The following is a 24,332-nucleotide window of genomic DNA, read 5'->3' as shown; positions in this document are numbered from 1 at the left end:
ACTATTTAAATCATTGAATTATTTCCATTAAGAAATCCAAAATAATTTAAACAGGAAACATAGAAATAAAATATACTTATGTATACTGATCTTAGATCTCCAAGTAAATGACAAGCAAATGGAGTTTCACAAAAGAAAACGAAACGAGTTTTATAGCTCAAAATTATTTACGCTACTTAATTGAATATTTTAATAAACATTTAACAATACCCATTTGGATGGTCTTGCACAAATTCAACCACGTCTTCAAGGTAATCCAAACAATATATCAAGAACCGTCGGATTTAGGCAGTCAGTTAGAAATATAGTACCCATCACCTTTTAAGTCCCCGAGGCTTCAAAAAACCTTAATTTGCTCAATTTGAAGGCGATAAATTAAATGACGACATTTCGAGATTAAATTTTGGATGACCTTGAACCAGTGACGTTAATATCGCCTCCCACTGGGCCCCCGAATATTAATGGACCCCAAAATAGCCCAAAAATATGGTCCCCATGATCAGGAAGTGATTCAAAGCGTGTTTCGCGGGTAGCCTTGAACATCGACTTCAATGGCACAGTTAAATTATCTCGAGAACCATTAAGCTTTCAGTTTCAGATTAGAAACCTATTGGTCATCACATATTAAATCCAATTTACTTTGATCTTAGACCATTTGGGTTTAAAATGTTATGACTAACAACTTTATATTTACAACAGAGACTGAAAACGTAATGGTTCTCAATGAATTTCTCATTGACCTTGAAGACGACGTTAATGGAAAATTAATCTTCAGGGCTTAGTTTTGTACTTATTAGCTCTTCGGGTTGTCCTCTTTAACAGTATACCTTTACTGTCCTCTTTGTTTTCTCAGCTTCTGACATTTTTAACTTAAAATGCGACGGAAATTAATTGGAACTGCAAGACTCTCTAAGCTCAACAATTGTCGAGATCGTTTATGTATGACCTTAAAGACGTGGTTCTATACGTGTATGTATATGTACTGATAAAAAAAGGGAAAAAGTGTGAATCTGCGAAAACAGTATATACATTCTTACTCATAAAGAATCAAATATTACTAGTATTAATTTTTGATTTGACCAAATGATAGATTCTGAGGAATTCCATAAAAGGAAAACTGCGTGTTTTATTTTATTGATTACATGCTCTCCACAACTCGCGTTTATGGTTTAAGACTCGTTAAATTCAATACTCTCTTGAAACAGTCCTGAAATGAAAGAAATTTTAGTATATCAATCTCAATATGTTCATTAAAACGATTTAATTCCGTTTTTATAATTTAAACAAAAAACTAAGGTAGCTTGCTCGTAGGTGTGGCCGGTTTTCGTTGTCATGGTAACGAGGTCTGGTCGGCCATAACATACAGACGCCCGTGGTGGTCACGTCATTAGTAATAATAATAGTAATCAGCTAGGCTAATACCCAAGGCACCACCTTAGGCCTAAGTCATAAAACGACTTTTAAAGCCATTAATTCAGGTGGCCGGGTTACAATGCGTAGGAGGGGGTGGTGGCAAGCCCTGCAGGCCACGCGAGCCAACAGCTCCCTACACTAACTATTACCATTAACCTCGCCGCAGGATCGAGTGGCGTTTTGCATCGTAAATGTTACAGCGGCCATTTCAAGGCGGATCATAGCCAAGGCGTATGCTTACGACGCTACGAGCAAGCACCAAATATGTAGCTGAAAATATCGGCTTTTGTTACTGTTTCAATATTATTGGAAAGTGACTTAAAAACAAACGGCGGCTCTAGTTGAAAAAATTCGTTTAAAATATAGAGTAGTTCCGCTTGGTAGCTTCGTCTACCGCCGCCACTTTGGGGGCAAATATTTTTTTCTATAGACTAGAATCACTATGGCCGCCATTTTCGAAAGTGCAACTGGAGAGGACGTATTGTGAATGAGAAACTTACCAAAGCTGCTCTGAGATGGTTGGTAAACTTTTTCAGTCTCGACACTATAGCCTATTTCAAAATGTAAAATTTACCCGTGAATTATTTTACTTCTTAAGAAGAACTGTTAATTTATTTTGCCATATTAGGGTTTCGGTTACGACTATCATTACCTCGTTTTTAGCAAATTCTTCAAGCCTTTTCTTTAATTCCTGTAGTAAATAATTAAAATACCATTCCAATATAATTAGTATAGTTCCACTATCGGAACCGTACACAAATTACCCAAAGCAAAAAAAATAGTCGACAACCCCTTCCTCTGGTACAAAAGATTAATAACAATGATGCATTCATACTTTGGGATAAAGATGGCGTTGAGACGAATTTTTGCGTTTCCCCAAATCCAACCCACGCTCTACAAGTACGCTCTTCCCCTTAATGGTCAATCAAACCGATGTGTTATCTAAATTGGTTGCCTAAAACGTACGTCTTCGAACGTGATTAAAAAAACCCTATGGTAACGCGTTTCTTCCGCCCTCTCGTGGCGGGGGTAAAGGAGACCATGGTGCCCGCGAATCGACTCAATATAGTCATTCTTCCCAAGTATAAATAAATGCATTCTTGGGAATAACATAAAATTTAGATTCCGGTACTGATTGGTAAGTAAAATGTTTGTTCAACATACGTCATCATCTTCAGGCAACGGGCAAACTTTATAAGACATGAATTCCTCTTTTAGCTTATTCGCTTCGTCCATCTAAATACGCGTAAATGCATATTTTAATTCTGGTTATTAAAATACCAGTACACCATAAAGCGAAATTGGTTAAGCGCTAGTCACTAAACGCGAATGAGATACTTACAGTGATGCTAGTCTTTTCACACATGCAGTTTTTGAACTCGTCTATATATTCTAGAAAAATAAAGTTACTAGGGTTTAATTCAATCTACTAAAAATACCACTCGGTATAAGATTCAAAGGCTGCACTTTTCGGAGGCGATTTTGCTAAAACTAGTGACGAGGGGTTGAATTATTGACGAAATTCCATACTCATATCAGAAAATAGATGTTAGATATTCTTGAAATGCAAAACAATCTCGTCCCGGGCGTATTTAGGCCACTTGAGGCCCAGGGGGGTGTGATTATGGGACCTATTTTGAATCCCCCCCCCCTTCAAGACCTAACAGTAAATTTTACAATGGTACATTTTGCACCCTCCTCGAATGGGCAAATCGGAGCACCTAAAAATCGGTAATTGGCCCCTGACATCTTTTTGAACCTGAAAATCTTCATCGAAATCACTGTTTATAAAATCTCAAAATCCATTTAAAATCTCGAAATTGGTAGATTTTTCAAAGCGTCTTCAGATTCAAAATTCTTCGCACAAGAAAGATGTCCGAGCCCTCTTAATGCGTGTTAATCACTACAATTCATACGACCTTCATTTTTATTCGGATTCTGTTAAAATTAAATTTAACCGCTGGTTATAATCCTTTTAATGTATCATTACGCCGTAGATTCGGGCATTTGTCAAACGCGACTGAAAAGAGCGTTCACGTATCGAAACTTCGTTTTTAAACGAAAGGCAAAGGTTTCGATGTCCGCGTTCGAAGTCATCAAAGCCCAAGAAGTGTTTATCACGAACTCTCGGTTCGAGTTGGTGATGGTGATAAACAATGGCCTGATAAGGAACTGCCCAAACAATTTCACAAGGTTAAAATAAAAATTTTAGTTACGAAGTATCGTGTCTCTTTTAATTATTAAACCGTTTAACATAGTAATAGCCATGACTGTAAAAAATATAAATAATTGTCGATTAATATGGTTTCGAAAGGCCCAGATCACATTCTTTTAATTATAAAGTAATCGCTTTAGAACGAGATATTTCTTACTGCACATATTTCTTAAATGGTTGTAAAATTTTACGGGAATCTTGTCCACAATGCCCGCATCGTTGATGCTCACGAAGAACAGACAAAGGAGCGATAAGCGTATCACCACTTTCCACATATTGAAATAAGAATTCCGTGTACATTACGAATCGTTTTATACAGGCCTTATAATGACGCTAGTAAAATAATAAGTTTACTTAGAAATAAAGTTTTAAACGTTCATTATTTTCTGCAGTTGTGTAACTGAAAAAAAAAATCGAACACGACCTACCTTTTTTATTTTTCATCAATTCATCCTTCCATTACTTCGACACACAATGTATATCCACCTTTCAAATGTTTGATTTGATAAATTATTGAATTTTAGCTTCTGATGATTAAGACTGGAAATTATCGTATGATTATTAAATAGCAGCTGGATGTAGTCTATAAATACTACCGTAAGTAAAGTAAAATGTATAAGTGCGACGCTGAAGCAACGGAATTGTAAGGCGAATTTAGAAAGTCTATAAACTTGTTTGAAATGCCCTTATTTCTAGCCCTGTTATCTGTTTCGTGTTTTAATCGAAAAAAAAAACAGGCAAGCCATAGTAGGCTAAAGGGTTGTTTTACAAAGCTTAGTTAAATTAATTATATTTGAGAATAATATGTCAATGTACGATAAGTGAACCATTTATTTGGTACAAACAAGTGAGAGAAAGATAAACAAGTACTTTCCAATCAAACTAAGAAAAAAAATTGAAATCGAAGCAACGAAACGGTTGCGAAATTTCAGGTATTGTTCGATAATTTATCCGTCTGCCACGATACATGTTTCTGCTCGATGAAGCATACTTTGGAATGCATGCTGGATCATGTCGGGAGTGACCAATTGAAAAGCATCGATGATACGCTGACGTAATTCTTCCAGGCTCGTAACAGGTGTCGCATAGACATGATCTTTAATGAAACCCCACAGGAAGAAGTCCATCGGTGTGAGGTCAGGCGACCTTGAAGGCCATTGGACTAGTCCGTTGTTGGAATTCAGCGTAAAGGTGGTCTACTACAGCTCGAGATTGATGTGGAGGTGCACCGTCATGTTGGTACCAGAGTCGTCCGTAGTTGGCCAAAGGAATGTCTTTTAATGCGACCACGACTTCATTCTGTAACAAAGTTAAGTAACTCTGCCTATTTGGACCGTTTGGCAGAAAACAAATGGAGCGATGACTCGATCTCCGACCAGACCCACCCACACGTTTAACCGAAATTTTTGTTGGTGGTGGTGGATTCACATCAGATGCGATTTTGGTGGTTAAATGGTCAGTCTCTCCCAAACGAACACTCATCGGTCACCAGAGCAGATTTAAAAAATCCAGAGTTTCGTTCACCATGTTGCTTAACCAGTTACAAAAGTGAAACCTACGAACCATCATGAAGTTTTGCTCGTGAAGGCCACTCCAAATGCGGATTCTGGGCAAACCCAACTCTACGTTTGCACTTCGAATGCTTGCTTGAGGCTACGCCGTGAAGTACTCTAAAACTAGCTCTACTTCGTCGATGTTTTGATGACCAGTTCCTCGGTATCTTGGATTGACATCTCCGTGGTTCTGGAAATCTTGAACAGCTCCGAGAACGGTGTTGTGACTGGGAAATCTGTCAGGATACCACATACTGAAAAGTTGACATACCCTACCAGCGTTTCGATGGGCTTCACCAAAAAATAATTCGACCATTAAAGCGCGCTGTTCAGCAGAATACAGGCATTGTTGATTGTTGATCATTGCAAACTTGCAAGACTCAGATTGCGCTTCATTTTGGGTTATTTTAGTTTAAATACTAAACCTAAATTAAACCTTTGTACAAATCAACTAAGAAAAAACATGTTTTGTAAATTTAGTAGGTCTAATTAAACCAGCTTATCTTTATCTTACTTGTTGGTTGACATGTTATTCTCAAAAACAATTAATTTAACTAAGCTTTGTAAAACAACCTTTTGCCCTGCTATGGCTAACCTGTTTTTTGCTGACCTCATTATCAGGTCCGGATTAAGACCTTGTGGGGCCTTAAGCCAAGCTAATTTTGGTGCCCCCTTTCAGTGGCGAGCGAAGCGAGCTAGGCGCTCCCGCAATTTATAATTGACAAATGGATGGAAAATACAATTTCAATGTAGACTTTGCGGGTATTTAAGTTACATTACTAACTGATTGGTTTACATGGTATGGATAAATGTGGATGCAATTAGCTAAAATTACTCCGGAAAAAAAAATTGTGAAAAGTAAGTGATAAAATTTTTGTACTTTCAATTTTTTCGAAACATCCTGGTGCCCCTTGTAGGCTTGGTGCCATAGGCCCAGGCCTAGTCGGCCTATTGGGTAATCCGGCCCTGCTCATTATATAAGTGAAAAATTGTTCGTTTGTGATCAAGTATGCTCTACAACTTTCTCATTGAAATTTTTTCCCTAGCACCTATCGGTCAAAAAAATATAAAAAAATAAACGTGAAAACGTATTAAAGTTTTTGAAATTTACAATTAAAAGCGTTTCGAACTAAATACGCATACCCTGAAAATTTCAAAATTATATCTCAAATATCTTTTGAGAAAAAAGCCTGGTCAGAGCAAATCGAGCCACTCTGTTTATCAATGCTGTGTTACCTCCTGGTGTTACTTATGATGCCATTTATTTGTAGAGACATCGTATGAAATGAAACTGACGAACTAATGACAATATAATTGTTTCTACGAAGGTCTGTCTTTTTAGCAAACATTTGCGGCAGCAATCTACTTATCTGCAATCTGCACGCCACAATTTATTTTTTAATGATATCCGAGTCTATTAAAATGAATTACAATAATAAATTTACCGGGACTAGTGGCGTAGTCCTGTAATCCCAAGCATCTGGGAGGCAGATAATGTGGAGGGCCGGTTAAGGGTGATCACCAATACCCCAACAGGTGGTTGTCATACTTCCGCCACTGGTGTCTCGTCCCTATCGCCAAGTATCCCTCCGTTGGCGTGGCTTTTACACATATCTCACCCACAGGGTCTATTTTAAGAATTTTTCAGAACAACCCAAACGAGATTCAGATTTCCCTCCCCCAAAAGTAACCACTAGTACGATCGATCCAGATCACTTACGATAGATCTAATTTCATTATTACCTGTAACGAGAGTTTGTCAGAGTATGTTATAACGTTCTTAGAAAAATAAAATAATTGTAAAAATTCAATTTTTGAACTACTCAAAACGACTTCCCGAATGAAAATTTTGGGTAGTTCTGTATTTTCGAACTACCCAAATACGGCTACCCACTAAAATAGGCCGTGCGTCACCCCTAATTTATCAGATGGACGAGCGGACTGAATTGTCACAATCGCTCATAAAAAAAACAATAAGATAGATTTTTATCCCTTGAAATAATAAGAAACAATAACATAGTGGTTCTTAATTTGGGTAGAACGTGAAGAAAAGTATCAATCTATAAATATTCACTATTTAAAACCCAATAATTTAGGGTATACAAGTAGAAAACGCGCCATTTCAGCCGATAGGTCTTCCAGGCTTTTATGTATCATAGTTGCGTTTAAAATTATTAGATAGTTCGTCGCGTGTTTTGCTATACCTTGAAGTGAGACAGTTAGTCCGAAATGAGAGCCTAGTCGAATTTATTTTCATAAAATACCATTCGGCAATCGGCAGTCTTTGCCGCACTATTTAGGACTGTGCTGTTTACCTCACAAATTTTAAGATTGACTCTTTTTGAGGCTATTTATTAAGTATTTACATTTTATTTATAGATTTTTTACAACATACTCTATTGTGTATTTGATATAGAACGAAAATTAAGATTGAACTATCATTAAGGTCAAGGTCATATAGTTGTATTTTTTTCAATATTAATCAAAATTAATGTATGAACCAAATTTTTTAGTATAATTTTTTTGACCTTTGAGAGGGGGAAAATCACAGCTTTACCTTCTAACTTTGCCCTCTTTGCAGTTCGTCGCGAGCCAGCAGTTTTTATCTATATTACTCTCGTTCTGATTTATTTCCGAGCTTGCCTGTACTTATTTATTAAATTACACATTATCACATCTGTAAATACGGGTTATCTTATCTGTTTAGACAAAATATAGAGTTCAATCCCACTTAAAGTTAGTCAAATAAGTTCAAGATACGGTTAATTATCGTTCAAACGCGTTTAATGTTTGCTTTAAAAATTTGTATTTCGTTTCTATGGTCGTTTTTAACGCATCTCTTAAATATTCTCCGAAGAACCATGACTTTGCCAGCTGACGCCGTACTGTTCCCTGCAAAGGACGATTTTCAAGTTAGAGTTTTGCAGCTAAATGACGGCGAAAATTTGGAATCTGCGGTGTTTCGACTGCAAAAAGGTGAGATAATAATTATAATACGTATTATGAGGCGACTACGGGAGTGTGGGAAACCGTTACCGCGAAAGGGAGCCGGCATTGGCTCGGCCTAAAATCCAGTCTTCCAAACGGACTGCCTCGGTCAGGGCGGACCTCTTATGTTCTACAGATACCGAGTTACTAACTTACTATGCGCGTACCCCTTATAGACTACGGGACATCCACTTTCTAGGCACCTTTGACAGCAATTTCCTTCATTTGTGTTAAATTGTATTGATAAAATGCCTTCATCCTTTATAATAAAATAATTTATTTTAAGCTTCTTGAATAAAGTAGAACCCTGCGCTGAATTTCGACGACAAAACATGACTAAACCCAAATTTAAAGATGAGCGGCTAAACTAACACTCGCATTAACACCTGTTATTTGTTTATCACGGTCAATAAAAAATATAATCTTAGAAGTAGACTCTTATATAGTTTTATGTTTTAAATGTATTCGGCTAACGATATTTCCTGACTGTCTTCGAACTAATTCCTTAGGTTGGACAGTTCAGTTTCGCTTGGGTCCATCTTTATTTGGGAAAAAGGTGACGCTATACGTAAACCACCCGAAAAAGGCGGAGGACAGGTTTGATCGCCATCATTATTGGGAGCTTCCGTGGAAAACGGAAAGCTCCAACCAATCTGATGATACCGCTTTATTCGCGCCATTGATAATATCCAGATTTGGGTCTTTTCATTACTACTTCACGTCAGAACAAAGGTACGACAAATGAGCCACAAATAGGCCAGCACTTGATATTAGCATAATTTCCTAATTAAAATACTTTCCAGTGAAAGAAATGGAAGTGGATACTTATTGGTGGACCCGATTTTGTCATACGGTCAAAATGAAGAGTTGCTTTTGGATTGTATTCAGTGCCAAACTTACTTAACGAAATCCTTGGGAACCTTTGACGAATGGGAAGACAGGCTCGCGGTTGCCAGAGAAAGTGGATATAACATGATTCATTTCACCCCGATCCAAGAATTGGGGGAATCAATGTCTTCCTACTCTTTACGCCATCAGCTGAAGTTAAATCCTTCGTTTAATACTAAAAATAGTTCCTATACCATTGACGATGTCGCCAAATTAGTCGAAAAATTTAGGACCGAGTACAAGGTAACTTTTCCGAATGTTTTAAAGGTTTTCCTTCAGAAACCAAAAGTCTCCACTTTTGTTACAGGTAATGTCGTTGACCGATGTGGTTTTAAACCACACGGCTAACGAAAGCCCGTGGCTGGAAGAACACCCCGAATGCGTTTATAACACCTTAAATTCGCCCCATTTGAGGCCCGCTTACTTATTAGATCGCGTTTTGCATCATTTTGCCATTGAAATTTCAGAAGGAAAATGGGTTAAGAGAGGACTCCCGCCTGTTATTGACCAGATTTGCCAACTTCAGGTAATGTTTCCTTCAGTGTCGTCGCCAGGCTCTTAACTGGCGACGTAACTACAATCTTATTACGAAAGTGTTAAATAAAGTGTTACGATTTCCTCCCCAAATTACCTAGGCTGTGAGAGAGATCTTGCACAGTGACTTCTTGCCAGCGATGAAAATTCACGAACTCTTCATGTTAAATACCGAGGAAATTGTAGCGGAATTTAGAAAAAAAGTCAAAGGTAATTACAATGAAAATAATTTTAACACGGCCTTCTGGAAGAACACGGCCACTTTTTTACGGCCCTCGTGAAACCGTTGTTTTTATGACGGTGACGTGATAATCATCCCCGCTAAATTAAGATGTTACTCTCTAACGACTTAAACACCTTTTCGGTTCTGTATTTTAACTCGCCGTTTCAACAGTGGGTCGTAATCGATTCACCAAGTTTTATCTTTCGTGACTAGAATCCAAGCCACCGAATTCCGAAAGCAATCGCAACGAAGAGCTGAAACGTGTTCAAGATCCTCTTCACAGACGGTTCCGGAGCACTGTCGATTTAGATCTAGCCATGAAACTGTACAATGTCCCGAGATATGACGCGGCAAATGAAGATGACCGAGTTGAAAAGTGCTGTCAGAGTTTGAGGGAAAAGCTTCACCAGCTGAATAGCGATGCCGAGAGGGAGGCTAACATTCACTTGAGTGCCGGTGTTAACAATGTCATCGCTGGAATGAACTACCAACGTATCGAGGCCGGTGGACCGAAAGTGAAAGAAGTTTCCGAGAAAAATCCTTTAGTCGCTCCGTAAGATTTTGTATTTATATTGAAGCTTTACGCGGAATACTTTTTAATCGCGGAATGTATGTTGTAATTCATTAGATACTTTACTCACTATGGCCCGGATTTGCCGCTGGCGGAGGAAGAGAAACTCATGTACTCCGAGAAAGGCTGTTATTTGATGGCGCATAATGGCTGGGTGATGAGCGATGATCCGTTAAGAAATTTTGCCGAGAAAGGGTCGAATGTATACTTGCGTCGCGAGCTCATTTCGTGGGGAGACAGCGTCAAATTGAGGTACGGACAAAAGCCGGGAGATTGCCCATACTTGTGGGAACATATGTCGAAATACGTTCAACAAATGGCGTCAGTTTTTCACGGCTTACGACTTGACAATTGCCATAGTACTCCGCTACACGTAGCCGAGGTGAGGTTCAAATTTAAAATTACCTAACTTTATCCGTTGGTAACCACTGCTTTTTCAGTACATGATGGACTGCGCTCGCCAAGTGCGGGAGAACTTATACGTGATTGCCGAGCTTTTCACTTCTAACGAATCTATCGATAACATTTTTGTCAATCGTCTTGGGATCAACTCGCTAATTAGAGGTACACATATTCTCGGGTACCGTTTGAAAGCGCCGTTGTTTTAATATTGTTTCCGGTTTTTATCAGAGGCCATGAGTGCCCACGACGCTCACGAACTTGGACGTCTAGTGTATCGATACGGAGGCGAACCCGTCGGTGCCTTCATCCAGCCATTGGTTAGACCTTTAACTCCAACTATAGCGCATGCCATATTTTTGGACGTCACCCACGACAATGAAAGCCCGGTTGTGGTATGTGGGACGTATTTATTTAACGTGTAATATCTTTAACAAATATTAATTTATCTCGATAGAAACGGTCCGTTTACGATCTTCTTCCAAGCGCCGCTTTAGTAGCCATGGCTTCTTGCGCTACTGGGAGCAACAGAGGCTACGACGAACTTGTTCCTCATCATGTACGTTGTATTTTCTTTAAATAGCTCTCCATAAGTTAATAATTACGTTTCACATACGCGTGTCAATTTCTTATTTTCCGCGGGTTTAAACTTTACCAAGAGCCATTTCTAGAAGGACCGCGTATTTTTGCTGGACTTCATAACCTAAGACGCGCTCTTTGCATCGTCGTCATAGTGATCGCACAAGCAGGGCGCCGTACCTAGAAGAGCTTATTTAAGTTATTTTCTTGGTTTTGACGTCAATTCGACGTCACTCCACACATAACTGTAGTTAATTATTTCAACAGTTGCCTACGTTATTACAAGACCCGTGGAACCGTTTTGACAAGAGGGATACTCTTTAACACGCGACTACTTGCTTTTGCTTGCTTTTCACGAGAGGTGGCTCTCTGATCTGGACCTAATAAGGGGTTCGCATGACTTCATAATAGCACTTTGAATGAGTACATAACAATGAAACATGTGTCCTAGCCTTTCTTTTTCTTAAATTCTGGGAATTAAACTTCTCAAAAAGAAGCTAAAAAATGTAAATTACATCGAAAATTGGTTATAATGCAACAGTTTACGACGCCATATTTTAGGTGGGTTCAGAACCTAGTGGCAGGAATTGGCGAACTAAAATGCCAGTAATAAACTGAGGAAATTTTGGGCACACGAGCCTTTATAAAAGCTGACTTACTGACACGCTTATCGAATATGACTTTAAACTTATGGTTCTCGCAATATCATGTTTTAAATATAAGGTATGTTCTGTAGATAAACGTCGTTACCGAAACGAGAAACTACGTATCATGGGCTAAAAACGGTTCGGACGTAGGCAAATCCGTCAATCTAAAAACCGGAATAATTGCCGCCAAACGAGCTTTAAATAAATTGCATCAAGAATTGGGCGCCGAAGGTTTCTCGCAAGTAAGAACAAAAATAGTAGAATACGTGACTTTAACCGGCTCTTTTTACCTTCGTAATATAATTTATTTCAGGTCTATGTCGATCAAGTTGACACGAATATAGTGGCGGTCACTAGACATTGTCCGATTTCTCATCAGTCAGTTATTCTTGTTTCTAGAACATCATTTTCAATGCCCAGTAACCCGAGAGAAACGGGAAATATTCCACCATTATGCGTTCCAGGTAAAAGCCAGTTAAAAGTCTCATACCTTCTAGATAGGAAAAAGAGGTTATTTTCACTATTGATGGTTGGGTCATCCAAAGGGAGCGGTCTGGGAAATAGGCTACTATTATATCTTAATTGTTTAAATATGGAAGGTGGGCAGCCCGTTGTAGTATTCAGGACCTCATGGCTTGTTTTTATGGCCCATGTGGGTGTAAAACGCAACTTTCGCCGTTAGAGGCATGACCCAGATAGATATGCTCCAACTATACGACGTGCGTTTGTTGTTTAAAAAAGCGTCCAGTTATTGTTAATGTAATATAAAGGTCGCGTGGCTGCGTAGAAGACATCTGGCTCCGTCAAGCCAAGAACGGCGAAAGTGTCTTCTTGCATCTCCCTGACAAGGAGACGAACCGAGGTGATAATCACCGATTTTGTTCAATTTCGGGTATAATGTACACCTCCTTGTAACTTGAAAAACCTGCAAGGGAAAAGTTGCGACGGGCTTTCGTTTTGCCATGGCAACCGAAAACGTTTTTGACAAAATGATTTGGGATTTTTCCATTGAAAATAACATGGGAATCTGAAGGATTTTAAGGGTCCCCCCCCCCCCCCCTGTGAAACCTTTTAAATAATTTCAAAATTTCAAAACCGTTAAAAATACATTTAAAGTGATTTTACAAATTAAATGTAATCAAGTTTAAATGCAATTTGGTCATTTGGGGGGGGGGGACCCTTAAAATCCTTCAGATTCCCATGTTATTTTCAATGGAAATAATTCCAAATCATGTTGTCAAAAACGTTTTCGGTTGCCATGGCAAAACGAAAGCCCGTCGCAACTTTTCCCTTGCAGGTTTTTCAAGTTACATGGAGGTGTACATTATACCCGACTTTGAACAAAATCTGTGATTATCACCTCGGGTCGTCTCCTTGTGAGTTACCCCATCAAAGCAAGCGGTACATATTTATTGTTTTGTTCCACAGGTATAGTTGAAGAGATTATCCTAGAAGCTCGCCTGATTCCTCGAACCAATTCGTCAAAACCATTTAAACAAGATGAAGAAATCATTAACGGCTTGAACGAATACCAGTTAGATATGCGAGAACATATCAAACTTTACGAAAGCGACATGGTGGAATTGAACGACAATGGAGATAGGAGTATTCAAGAAGTGGATTTCACGTCGTTCCCACCAGGTTCAGTCATTGCCTTTAGGTACGTTTCTCATATTTTTTCCCGCAATTTGGCCCAAATTAAAAGCGGTCGATGACGTGTTTTAGAGTTTCGTTGAGTTCCGCTGCGCGAGGAGCCATACTGAAACTGCGAACTTGCGTGGCTCAATTTGGATATCGAATGCGATCTTACAGCGGAACTGGCATTAGACCCCAAGAAAATGATTTTCACACTATCATCGGTAAATTGAATTTGAGCGATTTAAATCGAGTTTTGTTTCGTTGTAATAACGAAGAAGCTGATGATGGGAAGGGTGGCGGTTCGTACAACATACCCAACTACGGTAACTTGATTTATTGCGGTTTCCAAGGTGAGAAAGATTACTTTTCGATACGTAATATGTATTAACTAACGTTTCTGACGGTGGTATTCATTTTATCGCGTAGGAGTCATGTCTATTCTCGCCAATATACGTCACGTGAACAACTTGGGCCATCCGCTTTGCGAAAATATTCGACAAGGCGACTGGCTAGCGGGTTACTTGGCTAATAGGCTTTTGCATCAACAATCGACGAAAGCGGTAATTATTAAATATATTTCGTGCGTTTGAGCTTCCGACGTATCAAGTCGATTAATTTTATTAGATTGGAGAATGGTTCGAGAACGTTTTCAAATATTTGAAAGATATACCTCGTTACTTAATCCCTTGCTATTTTGATACTATCGTCACCGGAGCTTACAGTATTTTATTGTCAGCTGTCTGGGATAGAATGTCCGAGTATGTATTTTCTTACTTTCAGCGCAATTTTGTGTGGAATGTAATCGTTATTTCATCTAGGTTTGTGTCAGAGGGATCGGATTTTGTGAAGGCCCTAGCTTTAGGCTCTGTGGCCTTAAGTGGCTATGTGAAGACTGCGCCATTGCCCACTCTTTCGTGTCGTTTAGCCTCTCCAGCGCCGCCTACTTGCGTTAATGAACAAACTGGAAAGAAGGAGCAAACTTGCACTACATTAGCTGCTGGTAAATGCAAATTTTGTGGGACCATGAATATGTTGAGCTGATCCGCGGGGTAGCTTTTCGCCATCAAGAAAGAGGGGGAAGAAAAACGTTACTCGCGTTTGTTTCAATTGGTGCGGTAGAGGTTAAGTGTTAAAGGAGAACTGTCACCACCCTAAAATTGGTTAAGAACTATTTAAATGGATAGATGACGTTCAAAAATGGTTATACTTAAAAATTCATGTTAATATTTCCAGTATTTGATTTATTATAAGCAACCAAATTTCGTGTTTTATCCCCCCCCCCCCCCCGACTCGAGAATCTCAGAACCGATTGGTTGAACCTCCCTGCAGCGCCATCTCGTGAACGAAATATTTTTTCCCCGGTTTTATCGTTTTTTTCTTTCGGAACTGCCGTCTGCTACGACATCCTCCTTGGCTTTTTAACCTAGTTATATTGGTAGATTGTAGTCAATCGTGTTTTTAATATGCCTTACACGCCGGCCTTTTTCGAATTTTTGCCGCTTCATTCTTTTGGCGCTGCACGTAGGTTCAACCGCGATTTCTGAAATTTTTGAAGCCGTTGGATGTAGGTTGCGGAAAAAGTAGCGTAACCTTTTAAATACTTTTCCAATAACTATAAAATTTCAGGGACATAATTACTAATATATTTTCTATCATTCTTCAACAAATCTCGTAAATTTTGGTTTTGGTGACAGTTCTCCTTTAAGGAACCAATGAGATACTGGGCATTGGGGTCTAAGGGGACGAGTTTACTGTTTGAGCGTTAGGTGGATTGGGAGAAACGTTGTATATCGTCTCAACTCTGTTCAAGTATAAATAACATTCTTGTTGTACACCTTGTTGGGTAATGCGTTGCTACTAACGGTAACTTGAATCGTATACAGGTCTTCCACATTTCTCAACTGGCTACATGCGGAATTGGGGACGAGATACGTTTATTGCTCTGCGAGGTTTGTTTCTAATCACGGGACGTCATCAGGAAGCTAGGTAAGAAAAACATACATTTTCAGGGCCTTTAATAATTTAAGTTATTGACGTCACTGGCCCAATTAAGGCAAGAATGAATTCAAGTACGTCCGCATTCTTCCTTTAGGTACATTATCTTAGCATTTGGTGGCTGCTTACGCCATGGTTTGATCCCCAATTTATTGGACCGCGGCTATAACTCCCGATTTAATTGCCGAGACGCTGTTTGGTGGTGGTTGCAATGCGTTCAAGATTATTGCCAAGAGGTGCCCAATGGAAATATTATCTTAAAGGACGAAGTGTCGCGGATTTTCCCTACTGACGATTCGCCTCCGAAGGAAGCCAACGCCCACATTCAGCCCCTGTACGACGTCATCCAAGAAGCGATGCAAAGGCATTTTCAGGGAGTCAAGTTTCGAGAACGACACGCTGGTCATTCCTTGGATCGCGAGATGCTCGACGAAGGTTTCAATAACGAAGTGGGCGTGGATCCCAAGACTGGATTTGTTTTTGGTGGGAATGAGCATAATTGCGGAACGTGGATGGACAAAATGGGCAGTTCCGAAAAAGCTGGAAATAAAGGAAAACCAGCAACGCCCAGGTAAGAAAAGACAACCCTAAAGTTTTTCACGGGGTCTTTTGAAGATTTAGTTCAGATTTAACTGTAATGATTTATTAATTTTCTTTAAAAAAAAGTAAATACAAGATTTGTAATTTGATGAAGCTAATTGAGAACCAAACTATTTCAAGATTTATCTTCATTTCCCCATACTGTTTACGGGGATTTTATCGAAACGTTTACTACGCCGCGCTATAAAGCAATTTGCTTCTTTTTGGGGCTTTCACCAGAAAAAACGAAACTTGTTTCTTCAAAATTACATTCTACAATTTTAATTAAAATATAAAAATAAATAATGGAGTTGTAAAATGGGCCTCAAGTTGTTGCCCAAAAGCCTCTATGAGATAACCTCCTTTCCTTCCTTTTTTTATAAAAAGGACGAGAGTTGGCAGCAAGTCTATTGGCTCTTTGAGTCACAGTTAAAGCTATAATTCGAGGCCAGCCCAAGTCTTCCTCCCCCCATTTCTAAGCGTATGTTAAGAATAATTTCGATATTAGAAAAAGTAAATTATAATTCGCAATTCTGACTGTCCGCGATTTCCACGTTCAAATGATTAACGAATAATTGTATTTATTCTTAGGGAGAGTGACTAAATTGAGACAATTTTATTTTTCTCGCAATCCACCTCACGGTCTGCCAGTATGCTCCTCCCCTTGAAGGTCAATCGAATCTGCTTGACTGGCATTAAGTCAATAGCCCTTTGGTTCCCTAAATCTTGCGTCTGTAACACGCGGATCGTCTCAACATAGTCATTCTCTCTAAGCATAAATAAATATATATTATCATCCGGTTAATCGAAAAGGCCTCGTTTTTACTAATTCAAACCTTGCTGGACTACTTGGCTTTTTATTTATTGCATATACAGGGATGGATCTGCTGTGGAATTAGTCGGCTTATTGAAAAGCGCTTTACGATGGCTTAATCAGTCTCACAAACAGGGCCATTTTCCATATAACGGCGTACAGAGAGTTGAAAATGGTACGTTTATAAAACATTTTCATTTTACATTTAATACGCTTTTACAACAATTACTTTGTCCACTAAGGACAAACGGTGGTTGTAACTTACGAGGAATGGGAAGCCCAAGTACAAAATAATTTTGAAAAATATTTTTGGATAAACGTTGAACCAGTACCTGAATTAGAACCCGCCCCGAAACTAATAAATCGTCGCGGTATTTACAAAGATTCTCATAATGCTACTCAGTTTTGGGCCGATTACCAGTTAAGGCCCAATTTCACTGTCGCGATGGTTGTGGTAAGTACACTTACTCTGTTTTTAGGTCCGATAAATGAACGTTCTTTACGTTTATATTTCTTTTGCTCTTTAGGCACCAGAATTGTTTACTCCAGAGAATGCGTGGATTGCTCTTGAAAATGCCGGAAAGATTTTAGTCGGACCACTGGGAATGAAAACACTCGATCCGTCGTAAGTAGCTAATCGCAACTACCATACTTGACAGTAGGAGTTAAACAAATAACTGTAAATTACCAATAGGGATTGGGCATATTGCGGAGACTACGACAACAGCAATGATTCGCACGACTCCCAGGTAGCTCGCGGATTCAACTATCACCAAGGCCCCGTAAGACTTTTTTCATATTTTGTCTCTTATAAAATATTAATATTTTATAGGGCTGTGCGAGTATTCCAACCTCAGTGGTATTGGTTCGATTTTTGTTATGTATAATTTCGAAGAAACCCGACCAGTGGCGGCCTAAGTGGCGGGGGCGGTCCGCCCCGGGTACCAGGGCAGGAGGGGGTGCCATCGGAGAAGCTCGAGGGGGGGTGCAAATCAGAACGATTAAACTTGAAGAAGACGGATCCGCGAAAACTTCTGCACGGTCCTGGGGGGTGTCACAAAACGCTGCCGCCGGGAACCCAGCCTTCTTAAGCCGCCACTGAACCCGACTGATTTTTGGAAAGGGTCTGTGAAAATGTTTTATAATTTCCAACCTTTCGCCCAGGTCACGCAGGACGTCTTTCAGGCGCGCTATTGTAAGGCAGTTGCGTAGCTAGCATGGGTGACACCCGGGGCGGATATCATTGCGTGCTACTTACTAGTCTCTAGTTTGTGTAAGTTTTTTATATTTTTAACGGCCGGGTGTGACAACCAAATCACTCCCAAACGGGTGGCACCCGGGGTGGACCGCCCCCCCCCTAGCTACGCCACTGCTTTAAGGTCTAACCATTCCAATCAGTCACGTGAGAGAAGAGGACCTTTTAAGTGGCGCTAATCTTTTTCGGTACGACCCATAGCTACCAGTTATTATTTCACCCAAGTGACACAGTTATGCACAGGGCCGTGCAGAGGCATTTAGAAATTATGTCATCGTGGGTCCTTCTGACTTATGGTATTACTAAAAACTAGGGTTTGAAGGTTCGTTGTCTCTATACTAGATTTTCGCTCAACTTTAGTACTTCCTGCAAAGTAAAGATTAAAAGCGTTACCTCGGCTAACACTCGCACAGTCCTAATATTAATCCATACAAAGTGTAATAACATTTGGTATCATTAGGAGTGGTTGTGGCCGATGGGTTTCTATCTGCGGGCCAAAATCAATTTCGCCAACCGGTTGGGCAAAAATTTGACCGAGGTGGTTTCGTCTCTGAAAGAGATCCTCGCCTCTCACTTCCGAGAAATTCAAGCCTCCGTCTGGAAGGGATTACCAGAGCTTACAAACTCGAACGGAAGCTATTGCAAAGATAGTTGTCAAATCCAAGCGTGGAGCCATTCGTCGCTTTTAGAATTTCTCTATGACCTTGAAAAGGTCATGAATGACAGAGAAGGTGAAGCGGGTAGACTCATCAATGGCCATTAGAGTGTCTTATAGGTCTTAATATATAGTACTATTTTAGTAATAATTTTTTAGATGAATGTATAATGTGAGCAGTTTGCTTTACGCAATTTTGTTTAGTATTTAGAAGCGCCTAAAAATGCTCGCGGTACTTTGAGAAAGTCATTTCCTGTTCTTTAGGTGAAAAATTTGCCACGTAGTTTCAACTTTTATTCAAGTGCAATTATATACCTTATTAGTCCTTTTTCGGTAAGTTAATTTTTATTATAGATTGTAATTTTTCCTGAAATAGTTCAAATTAGTTGTTAGGAATGTTAGGAATGTTATAAACGTATTCATTTTGAATACTTCATTTAGGTTAATATAAATTTTTCGCAATCCGTTTAAAATTAGCGGTATTTAGCTGTTTCCCGTTTTCGCCAAAATATTGCGATACCCTGTCTATTGTGTATTGTTAACGTAATAACTATGTAACTTTGTGCTATAATGGCTAAAGCAAATAAATTTTAACAATAAAAATCGCGACGTGAATAAGATTTTAAATTTGTTTCAAATTTTAAAAGTTTAACTAAGTTGAAATGTAAATTTAAGACATGTATATTATGGTGCTGTTTAGAAAAAAAAAACGTTTTAGGAAAATGTATAATAAATTTTTATAAACAAAATAACGATTCTTTATTGAAAAAATACCTTGATCAATATAGTGTAGCCAAGAAATTCGTCAAAGCGGGGTTAGTATCTAAAATTTTAGAGTCAGTGAAAATTTAGTGCAGTCAAAGCTACGCCCAAAGACTGGGCTACCACGCCCCCCAATACCGTCGCAATAATTTTTTCTGCTCATTAAATTAACAAAATTTCGGGCCCTAGGCAAACCCCTATAAATTGGCGCCTAAAAATGAATTGCATTTCTCATTTGCATTCGTTAAAAAATAGGCAGTTCTCTTAAAACAAGATTAACGAAAACCTGATTGTGCACACTAGGAAATTGCCTATCTTGCATAGTCAGTCTAATTAGCGAGTAAGACTACCCAATAATCGATGTAATATCGGTATCTGACTAATAACGTTTAACTCTCCATAACATTTAAAATTTATACACGAGGCTTTAATTCATTTCAATTTCTAAAAGTGCATTTCAAGTTATTTGCAAGTGTAAATATAGACCTTTGGAAACGGTTAATATTGGTTTTTCGAAACGCCGTTACATTTGCAACTCAACACAACGAGCGTTTCAATTTACCAGGCCCGGACTGGGCCGATCGGCCGGTCGTCGATGCCGAGGGCCCCCGGCTCAAGGGGCCCCCAAATTGCTTATAATAATTGTTTTTCTAAAGGTCCTTGAGACTCGTTTGACGTTTCAAATTAATGTGCACGTAGAATCTAGTACACTTTAAACCAGTGGGGTAGCTGAGAACTCAAAGGCCTCCCCGCCAAAATCTCTATGGAGCCCCCCTTTTCAATTTTTTTATGGTGAACGGCCCCCCCCGCGCCGCGGGCCCTGCGGACCATCAGCTACGTCAATGCTTTAAACTACCCACTTCCTAAAAATCTGTACACCGATTACGGGAGTACAAAAATAATGAGTACAGCCTTTGGTAGTACTAAATCTGTAATCAGTTACGTAATCATTTTAGTACAGTCAAAGCTACAGGCTTGTACACCGATTACGCCAAGTGATCAGCCCCTCGACGCGAGGGCCACCAAAGGAGCCAGTCCGGGTCTACAATTTGCCGTACAATACGGAGGTTAACCACTCTCAACCGCCTATAGAACAAACGTGTGTAATTTATCGACTTTATGAAACTTACATAAAAATCTGATTTTGGTTAGGTCTAATGGTTAAATTCCATACGTGTTTCATTACACGTTTGAAACTGCTAAAACCAAAGGTTATGAAAAGTATAGTTTTACATAATTTGGCTAAAACTGTTAACAAAGAAAACGAGATGGATATCACCCATTTTATTTACTGCCCTACGTTCTATTCACTCTATTATCATAGTCACTAGTGCTACCGTACAATAATCTTTTCAGGAACGGAATGGCAAATCTTAAGAAGAAGTGCTTTTGGTAGTGCAGTAGGACTGGTGTCGAATAAAAAAAGCAATTTAAACTATAGTACATGTATGTAAGTGAATATTTAAGTTAATTGTAGGATAAGGTTTTTGTTAAGGTACATACGGTTAAAATAGGTAGTATGCATAGGGTTGATTAATTATCGAGAATTTATTAGAAATGGTCGGTCAAAATTTAATCAAGAACGCAGCCTAACCGTTAAACGTCGAGAGTGTCGCCTACTATGGGATCACGGAGAACTGAACTAAACTGGAAGCCCGAGTTGCCAGATGGATGGCTTAAACACCTTTTTTGTGGGTTGGAAACGAATTAAACTTGATTTTAGAATAAACAGAAACTTGTGGTGGTTTTGTTAAGGTCTTTACTTTTCCTCTTTAACTTCAATTTTCGTGTGAATTGGATTTAATAGAGGCTCTCCCTTCTTACTCGGCCTTGGTTTTGTACTCTCATTTTCATTTTAGGATATACCACTTGAGTTGACCCCTTCGAGAGGTTATATAAAATCGTAGGGGAAAGTTCTGCAAAATCAGGCTCAGTGGCGTAGCGTGGGGGGGGGGGCAAAGGGGGTCATGGCCCCGGGCGGCATAGATGTAGGGGGCGGCCTGGCAAATTGAAACCAACGTGGCCGGCCGATATTCTGGGTCAGAAAAGTGACATTGGCGGCAGCCGCTGGCAGGCGACTATTGCAGTGTTGTCACAGGCCCTTAAGGGGTCTGTGTGTTCAATAACTGGTGGCTTTACCGAGGAGTCGGGGTCCGGCTCTTGTAACCCATAAGGGCGGTGGCACACCGGGATATGTTAGCTGAGATCAAATGGTCCGATCTCCGACCTCCGACTTCGGTCAGGTAAGGGCTGGAAACTAAGCTTCGGCTCAGGCTAATGGAGAGGGGCCAGGCATCCTGTCGCCTAGGCGGATTTGCTGGCCTGCTGTTGGGCGGTGGGTCTCCTATGAGGCGCTGTGGCCCAGTTTCCCGGCTTTGTGGAGCCCATTGGGATCTACGGTGCCGATCGTGCCGGGTTACGCTGGACCGCAGTGTGCCCGTTGTCCCCCTTTAGTCCACCTTTTCTTAAGGGCTTTGGCACCTCACCTATGTAGTTAAGGTGCTGGCTTCCGATGCTAGAGCCCCCGCTCATGTAACCCACTGCTGTGTGCGAAGTGGCGAATTGGTCAACCCATTGTTGAACCTTCTACTGGCAGAGCGGCTTGCGACCTTCAGTAGTATTGTACTACTACCCATGTTGGTTTTGTCACCTGTCCGGGCTGTGGACGCTGGTGTAGGGCATTATGATGATAGGCCTCCGGTGGTGTGGTACTCTTGTTACCGGTACACTGGGCTATAAATTCTGATACTAAGCAGTGTTGTCACACCGTGCGCTGTGTTTATGAGATTTCTATGCCGTCAACAGAACAGTCTACGAGTCTAGCCGGGCAGCGCGCGGTGTGGCAACACTGCAACAACCGCCAACAGAAAACAGTCGACGAGTCTAACCGGCTCGAACGAAACGTCAGTTATTGTTATTGAGAAGCGCGGTGCAGTTACTATTTAAAATCTACAATGTCGTTCAGATTAACAAATCTGGGTATCGTGGCAATCGAACAAGAGGTACAAATTAATACTGACCATTGCATTAAAGAGTTCGCGTTGCAAAAAACACGCAGAATAAAATTTTAATTTTTTAACGACTTGAATCATTTTGCAATCAACAGAGTATCACAGAATTTTTGCCTACTTTTGGGGGGGGGGCGACAAATTTAGGGATGGCCCCGGGTGGAAGAAATGCACGCTACGCCACTGATCAGGCTCCTTAAAATTGCGGACCCACGGGCGCGCCCCTGGATATGCATGCTGGTATCCTTCAGTGTTGCTTTTTGAAGGGTAAAACAGTTTCCATTTCGTGGTGCTGCGTTCCTATACATGTTTCTACTTGAGACATATTGTCATGGATAAGGAATGTGCCTGGAAAAGAAATCCAGTCACGAGGATTGGTGACTACTGACAGGAACGCTGGTACACTAAATGATATTAGACTGTCGAAACCACGACGGCGTCTCGTGTGTTAAGCAAAATGTTATAATTTTAAAATGTTGTAATATAGAACGTTTCAGTCCGGCGCTGCGGTAAATTAAAGAGTTGGCGTTTAGAAATGGCTCATCTTTGGCGCATTGGAGGGGGTCTAGCCAGATTCCATGGTCTAGCCACCTGCCCCTAAGGCTTTGACCTTTTCGGCTCTGCTTGTGACACTACAGCGCTGCTAGAGTGGGTTGAACCAAAAATAAATAGACATAATGTCTATTTATATTTGGTTAAGTTAATACCTTAAATAGTTCGAAGGGTTCTTCCGTAATGAATAGGCGCTTGTCGCGCTTCAATAAAACATCTTCAAGGAAATCGCCAAAAAGTCATGTTTCCGAGATCCAGGACCTGCAAGTTACTGTTAGTGCTTGTTGAAGTAATGGAAACTTTTCACCTGTACGGTTTGCAACACGTGTTTCCTTTTAACCAGTTAGTTTTTAACACATTAAGGTATAACAAAAATACGGCGTTCGGTTTAGAGGTTAAAAGTTTCCATCATTTCAACCAGCACTATATAAGCAATGACTTGCAGGTCCTGGCTGATTTCGTAAAACGGATTAGCGAAATCCGAATTACCTTTTATGAAAACACTCGCGGCGCAAGAAAAAATGCGTTTCCGTAGAACGAATTTTCCACCCGTATTTGGTCGGGAAATCCACATTTAAATACAATGAAAACGCTTCAACACGTATTTCAGATGACTTTGGGTGTAATTTTTCTTTTTTGGTAGGTTTTTCCCCGACTAATGTAAAGTCAATGGGAGATTCTATCCAATGAAACAGTAGGCATTAGTTGCGATTTACCCAAACCGAGGTTTTTCCGTTTTGGCGAAATCCGAATTTTCTTTCAATGAAAACCGATGAAAATATCCACAGCCGATTTTTTTGGGAAGACCCCTGCGGAGGCCGAAAGTCCGTATTTTTTCAAACGTGGATTTTATTCCTTATGAAATCGAAGTGATATAAAGGTTTCGTTTAAGCGCCTATTGTATTGAAATCTATTCCCCAACACAGACTCTAAAGGTCGCTCGCATCTCACTGTATCTTTTACAGCGCCTCGCTAAACGGCGGGGTTCTTCCTACAATGCCGTTACTTCGTGAATTGCACTTACGTCGTTAGTAAAATATAATTGCAACAATCCTTAGACGTAC

At 40.0% G+C, this 24,332-nt stretch overlaps 2 protein-coding genes across 5 annotated transcripts; one reads left to right on the top strand and one right to left on the bottom strand.

Moving 5' to 3' along the window:
* Window positions 1-1,118: 1,118 nt before the first annotated feature.
* Window positions 1,119-7,793, bottom strand: LOC149948025 (uncharacterized). Of its 3 annotated transcripts, XM_090172638.1 has the most exons (9): window positions 7,739-7,792; window positions 6,627-6,924; window positions 4,057-4,168; window positions 3,786-3,961; window positions 2,756-2,805; window positions 2,578-2,649; window positions 2,066-2,104; window positions 1,914-1,964; window positions 1,119-1,207 (listed from the first exon to the last, which is right to left on the bottom strand). In XM_090172638.1, the coding sequence occupies exons 4-9, from the start codon at window positions 3,901-3,903 to the stop codon at window positions 1,163-1,165; spliced, it is 375 nt and encodes a 124-aa protein (XP_090028764.1). In that variant the 5' UTR covers window positions 3,904-3,961; window positions 4,057-4,168; window positions 6,627-6,924; window positions 7,739-7,792; the 3' UTR covers window positions 1,119-1,162. The 3 variants fall into 3 exon arrangements, with proteins under 3 accessions (XP_090028764.1, XP_090028762.1, XP_090028763.1); XM_090172636.1 differs by lacking the exon at window positions 1,119-1,207 and having other exon boundaries at window positions 1,481-1,964; XM_090172637.1 differs by lacking the exons at window positions 1,119-1,207; window positions 6,627-6,924 and having other exon boundaries at window positions 1,481-1,964; window positions 7,739-7,793.
* LOC149948024 (glycogen debranching enzyme) lies at window positions 7,411-19,663 on the top strand. 2 transcript variants are annotated; one of them, XM_090172635.1, is made up of 25 exons: window positions 7,411-7,539; window positions 8,039-8,157; window positions 8,679-8,901; window positions 8,973-9,300; window positions 9,365-9,583; window positions 9,693-9,801; window positions 10,028-10,367; window positions 10,443-10,767; window positions 10,826-10,949; window positions 11,016-11,179; window positions 11,242-11,343; window positions 12,100-12,252; window positions 12,324-12,474; window positions 13,439-13,670; window positions 13,736-13,998; window positions 14,075-14,208; window positions 14,273-14,406; window positions 14,467-14,648; window positions 15,532-15,634; window positions 15,741-16,214; window positions 17,099-17,211; window positions 17,279-17,490; window positions 17,564-17,661; window positions 17,731-17,818; window positions 18,752-19,663. In XM_090172635.1, the coding sequence occupies exons 2-25, from the start codon at window positions 8,043-8,045 to the stop codon at window positions 19,052-19,054; spliced, it is 4,689 nt and encodes a 1,562-aa protein (XP_090028761.1). In that variant the 5' UTR covers window positions 7,411-7,539; window positions 8,039-8,042; the 3' UTR covers window positions 19,055-19,663. The 2 variants fall into 2 exon arrangements, with proteins under 2 accessions (XP_090028761.1, XP_090028760.1); XM_090172634.1 differs by lacking the exon at window positions 7,411-7,539 and having other exon boundaries at window positions 7,707-8,157.
* The last annotated feature ends 4,669 nt before the right edge of the window (window positions 19,664-24,332 follow it).

This window comes from Leiobunum rupestre, chromosome 4 (genome assembly GCF_980474605.1).
Source record: "Leiobunum rupestre chromosome 4, qqLeiRupe1.1.hap1, whole genome shotgun sequence".
NCBI classification, from domain to species: Eukaryota; Metazoa; Arthropoda; class Arachnida; order Opiliones; family Sclerosomatidae; genus Leiobunum; species Leiobunum rupestre.
The sequence above is the reverse complement of the archived record's forward strand: the minus strand, read 5'-3'. Positions and strand labels throughout refer to the sequence as shown.

Bases quoted from the DNA above. Each gene is read 5' to 3' on its own strand.
- LOC149948024 (XM_090172634.1), top strand. From the start codon at position 7,968: ATGTTTGCTTTAAAAATTTGTATTTCGTTTCTATGGTCGTTTTTAACG. The intron at 9,301-9,364 runs GTAACTTTTCCG...CTTTTGTTACAG, and splicing joins AATTTAGGACCGAGTACAAG to GTAATGTCGTTGACCGATGT. The intron at 15,635-15,740 runs GTAAGAAAAACA...TTCTTCCTTTAG, and splicing joins GGACGTCATCAGGAAGCTAG to GTACATTATCTTAGCATTTG.
- LOC149948025 (XM_090172637.1), bottom strand. From the start codon at position 3,903: ATGTGGAAAGTGGTGATACGCTTATCGCTCCTTTGTCTGTTCTTCGTG. The intron at 2,650-2,755 runs GTAAGTATCTCA...ACGCGTATTTAG, and splicing joins GTGAAAAGACTAGCATCACT to ATGGACGAAGCGAATAAGCT. The intron at 1,965-2,065 runs GTAATGATAGTC...ATTTTGAAATAG, and splicing joins AAGAATTTGCTAAAAACGAG to GCTATAGTGTCGAGACTGAA.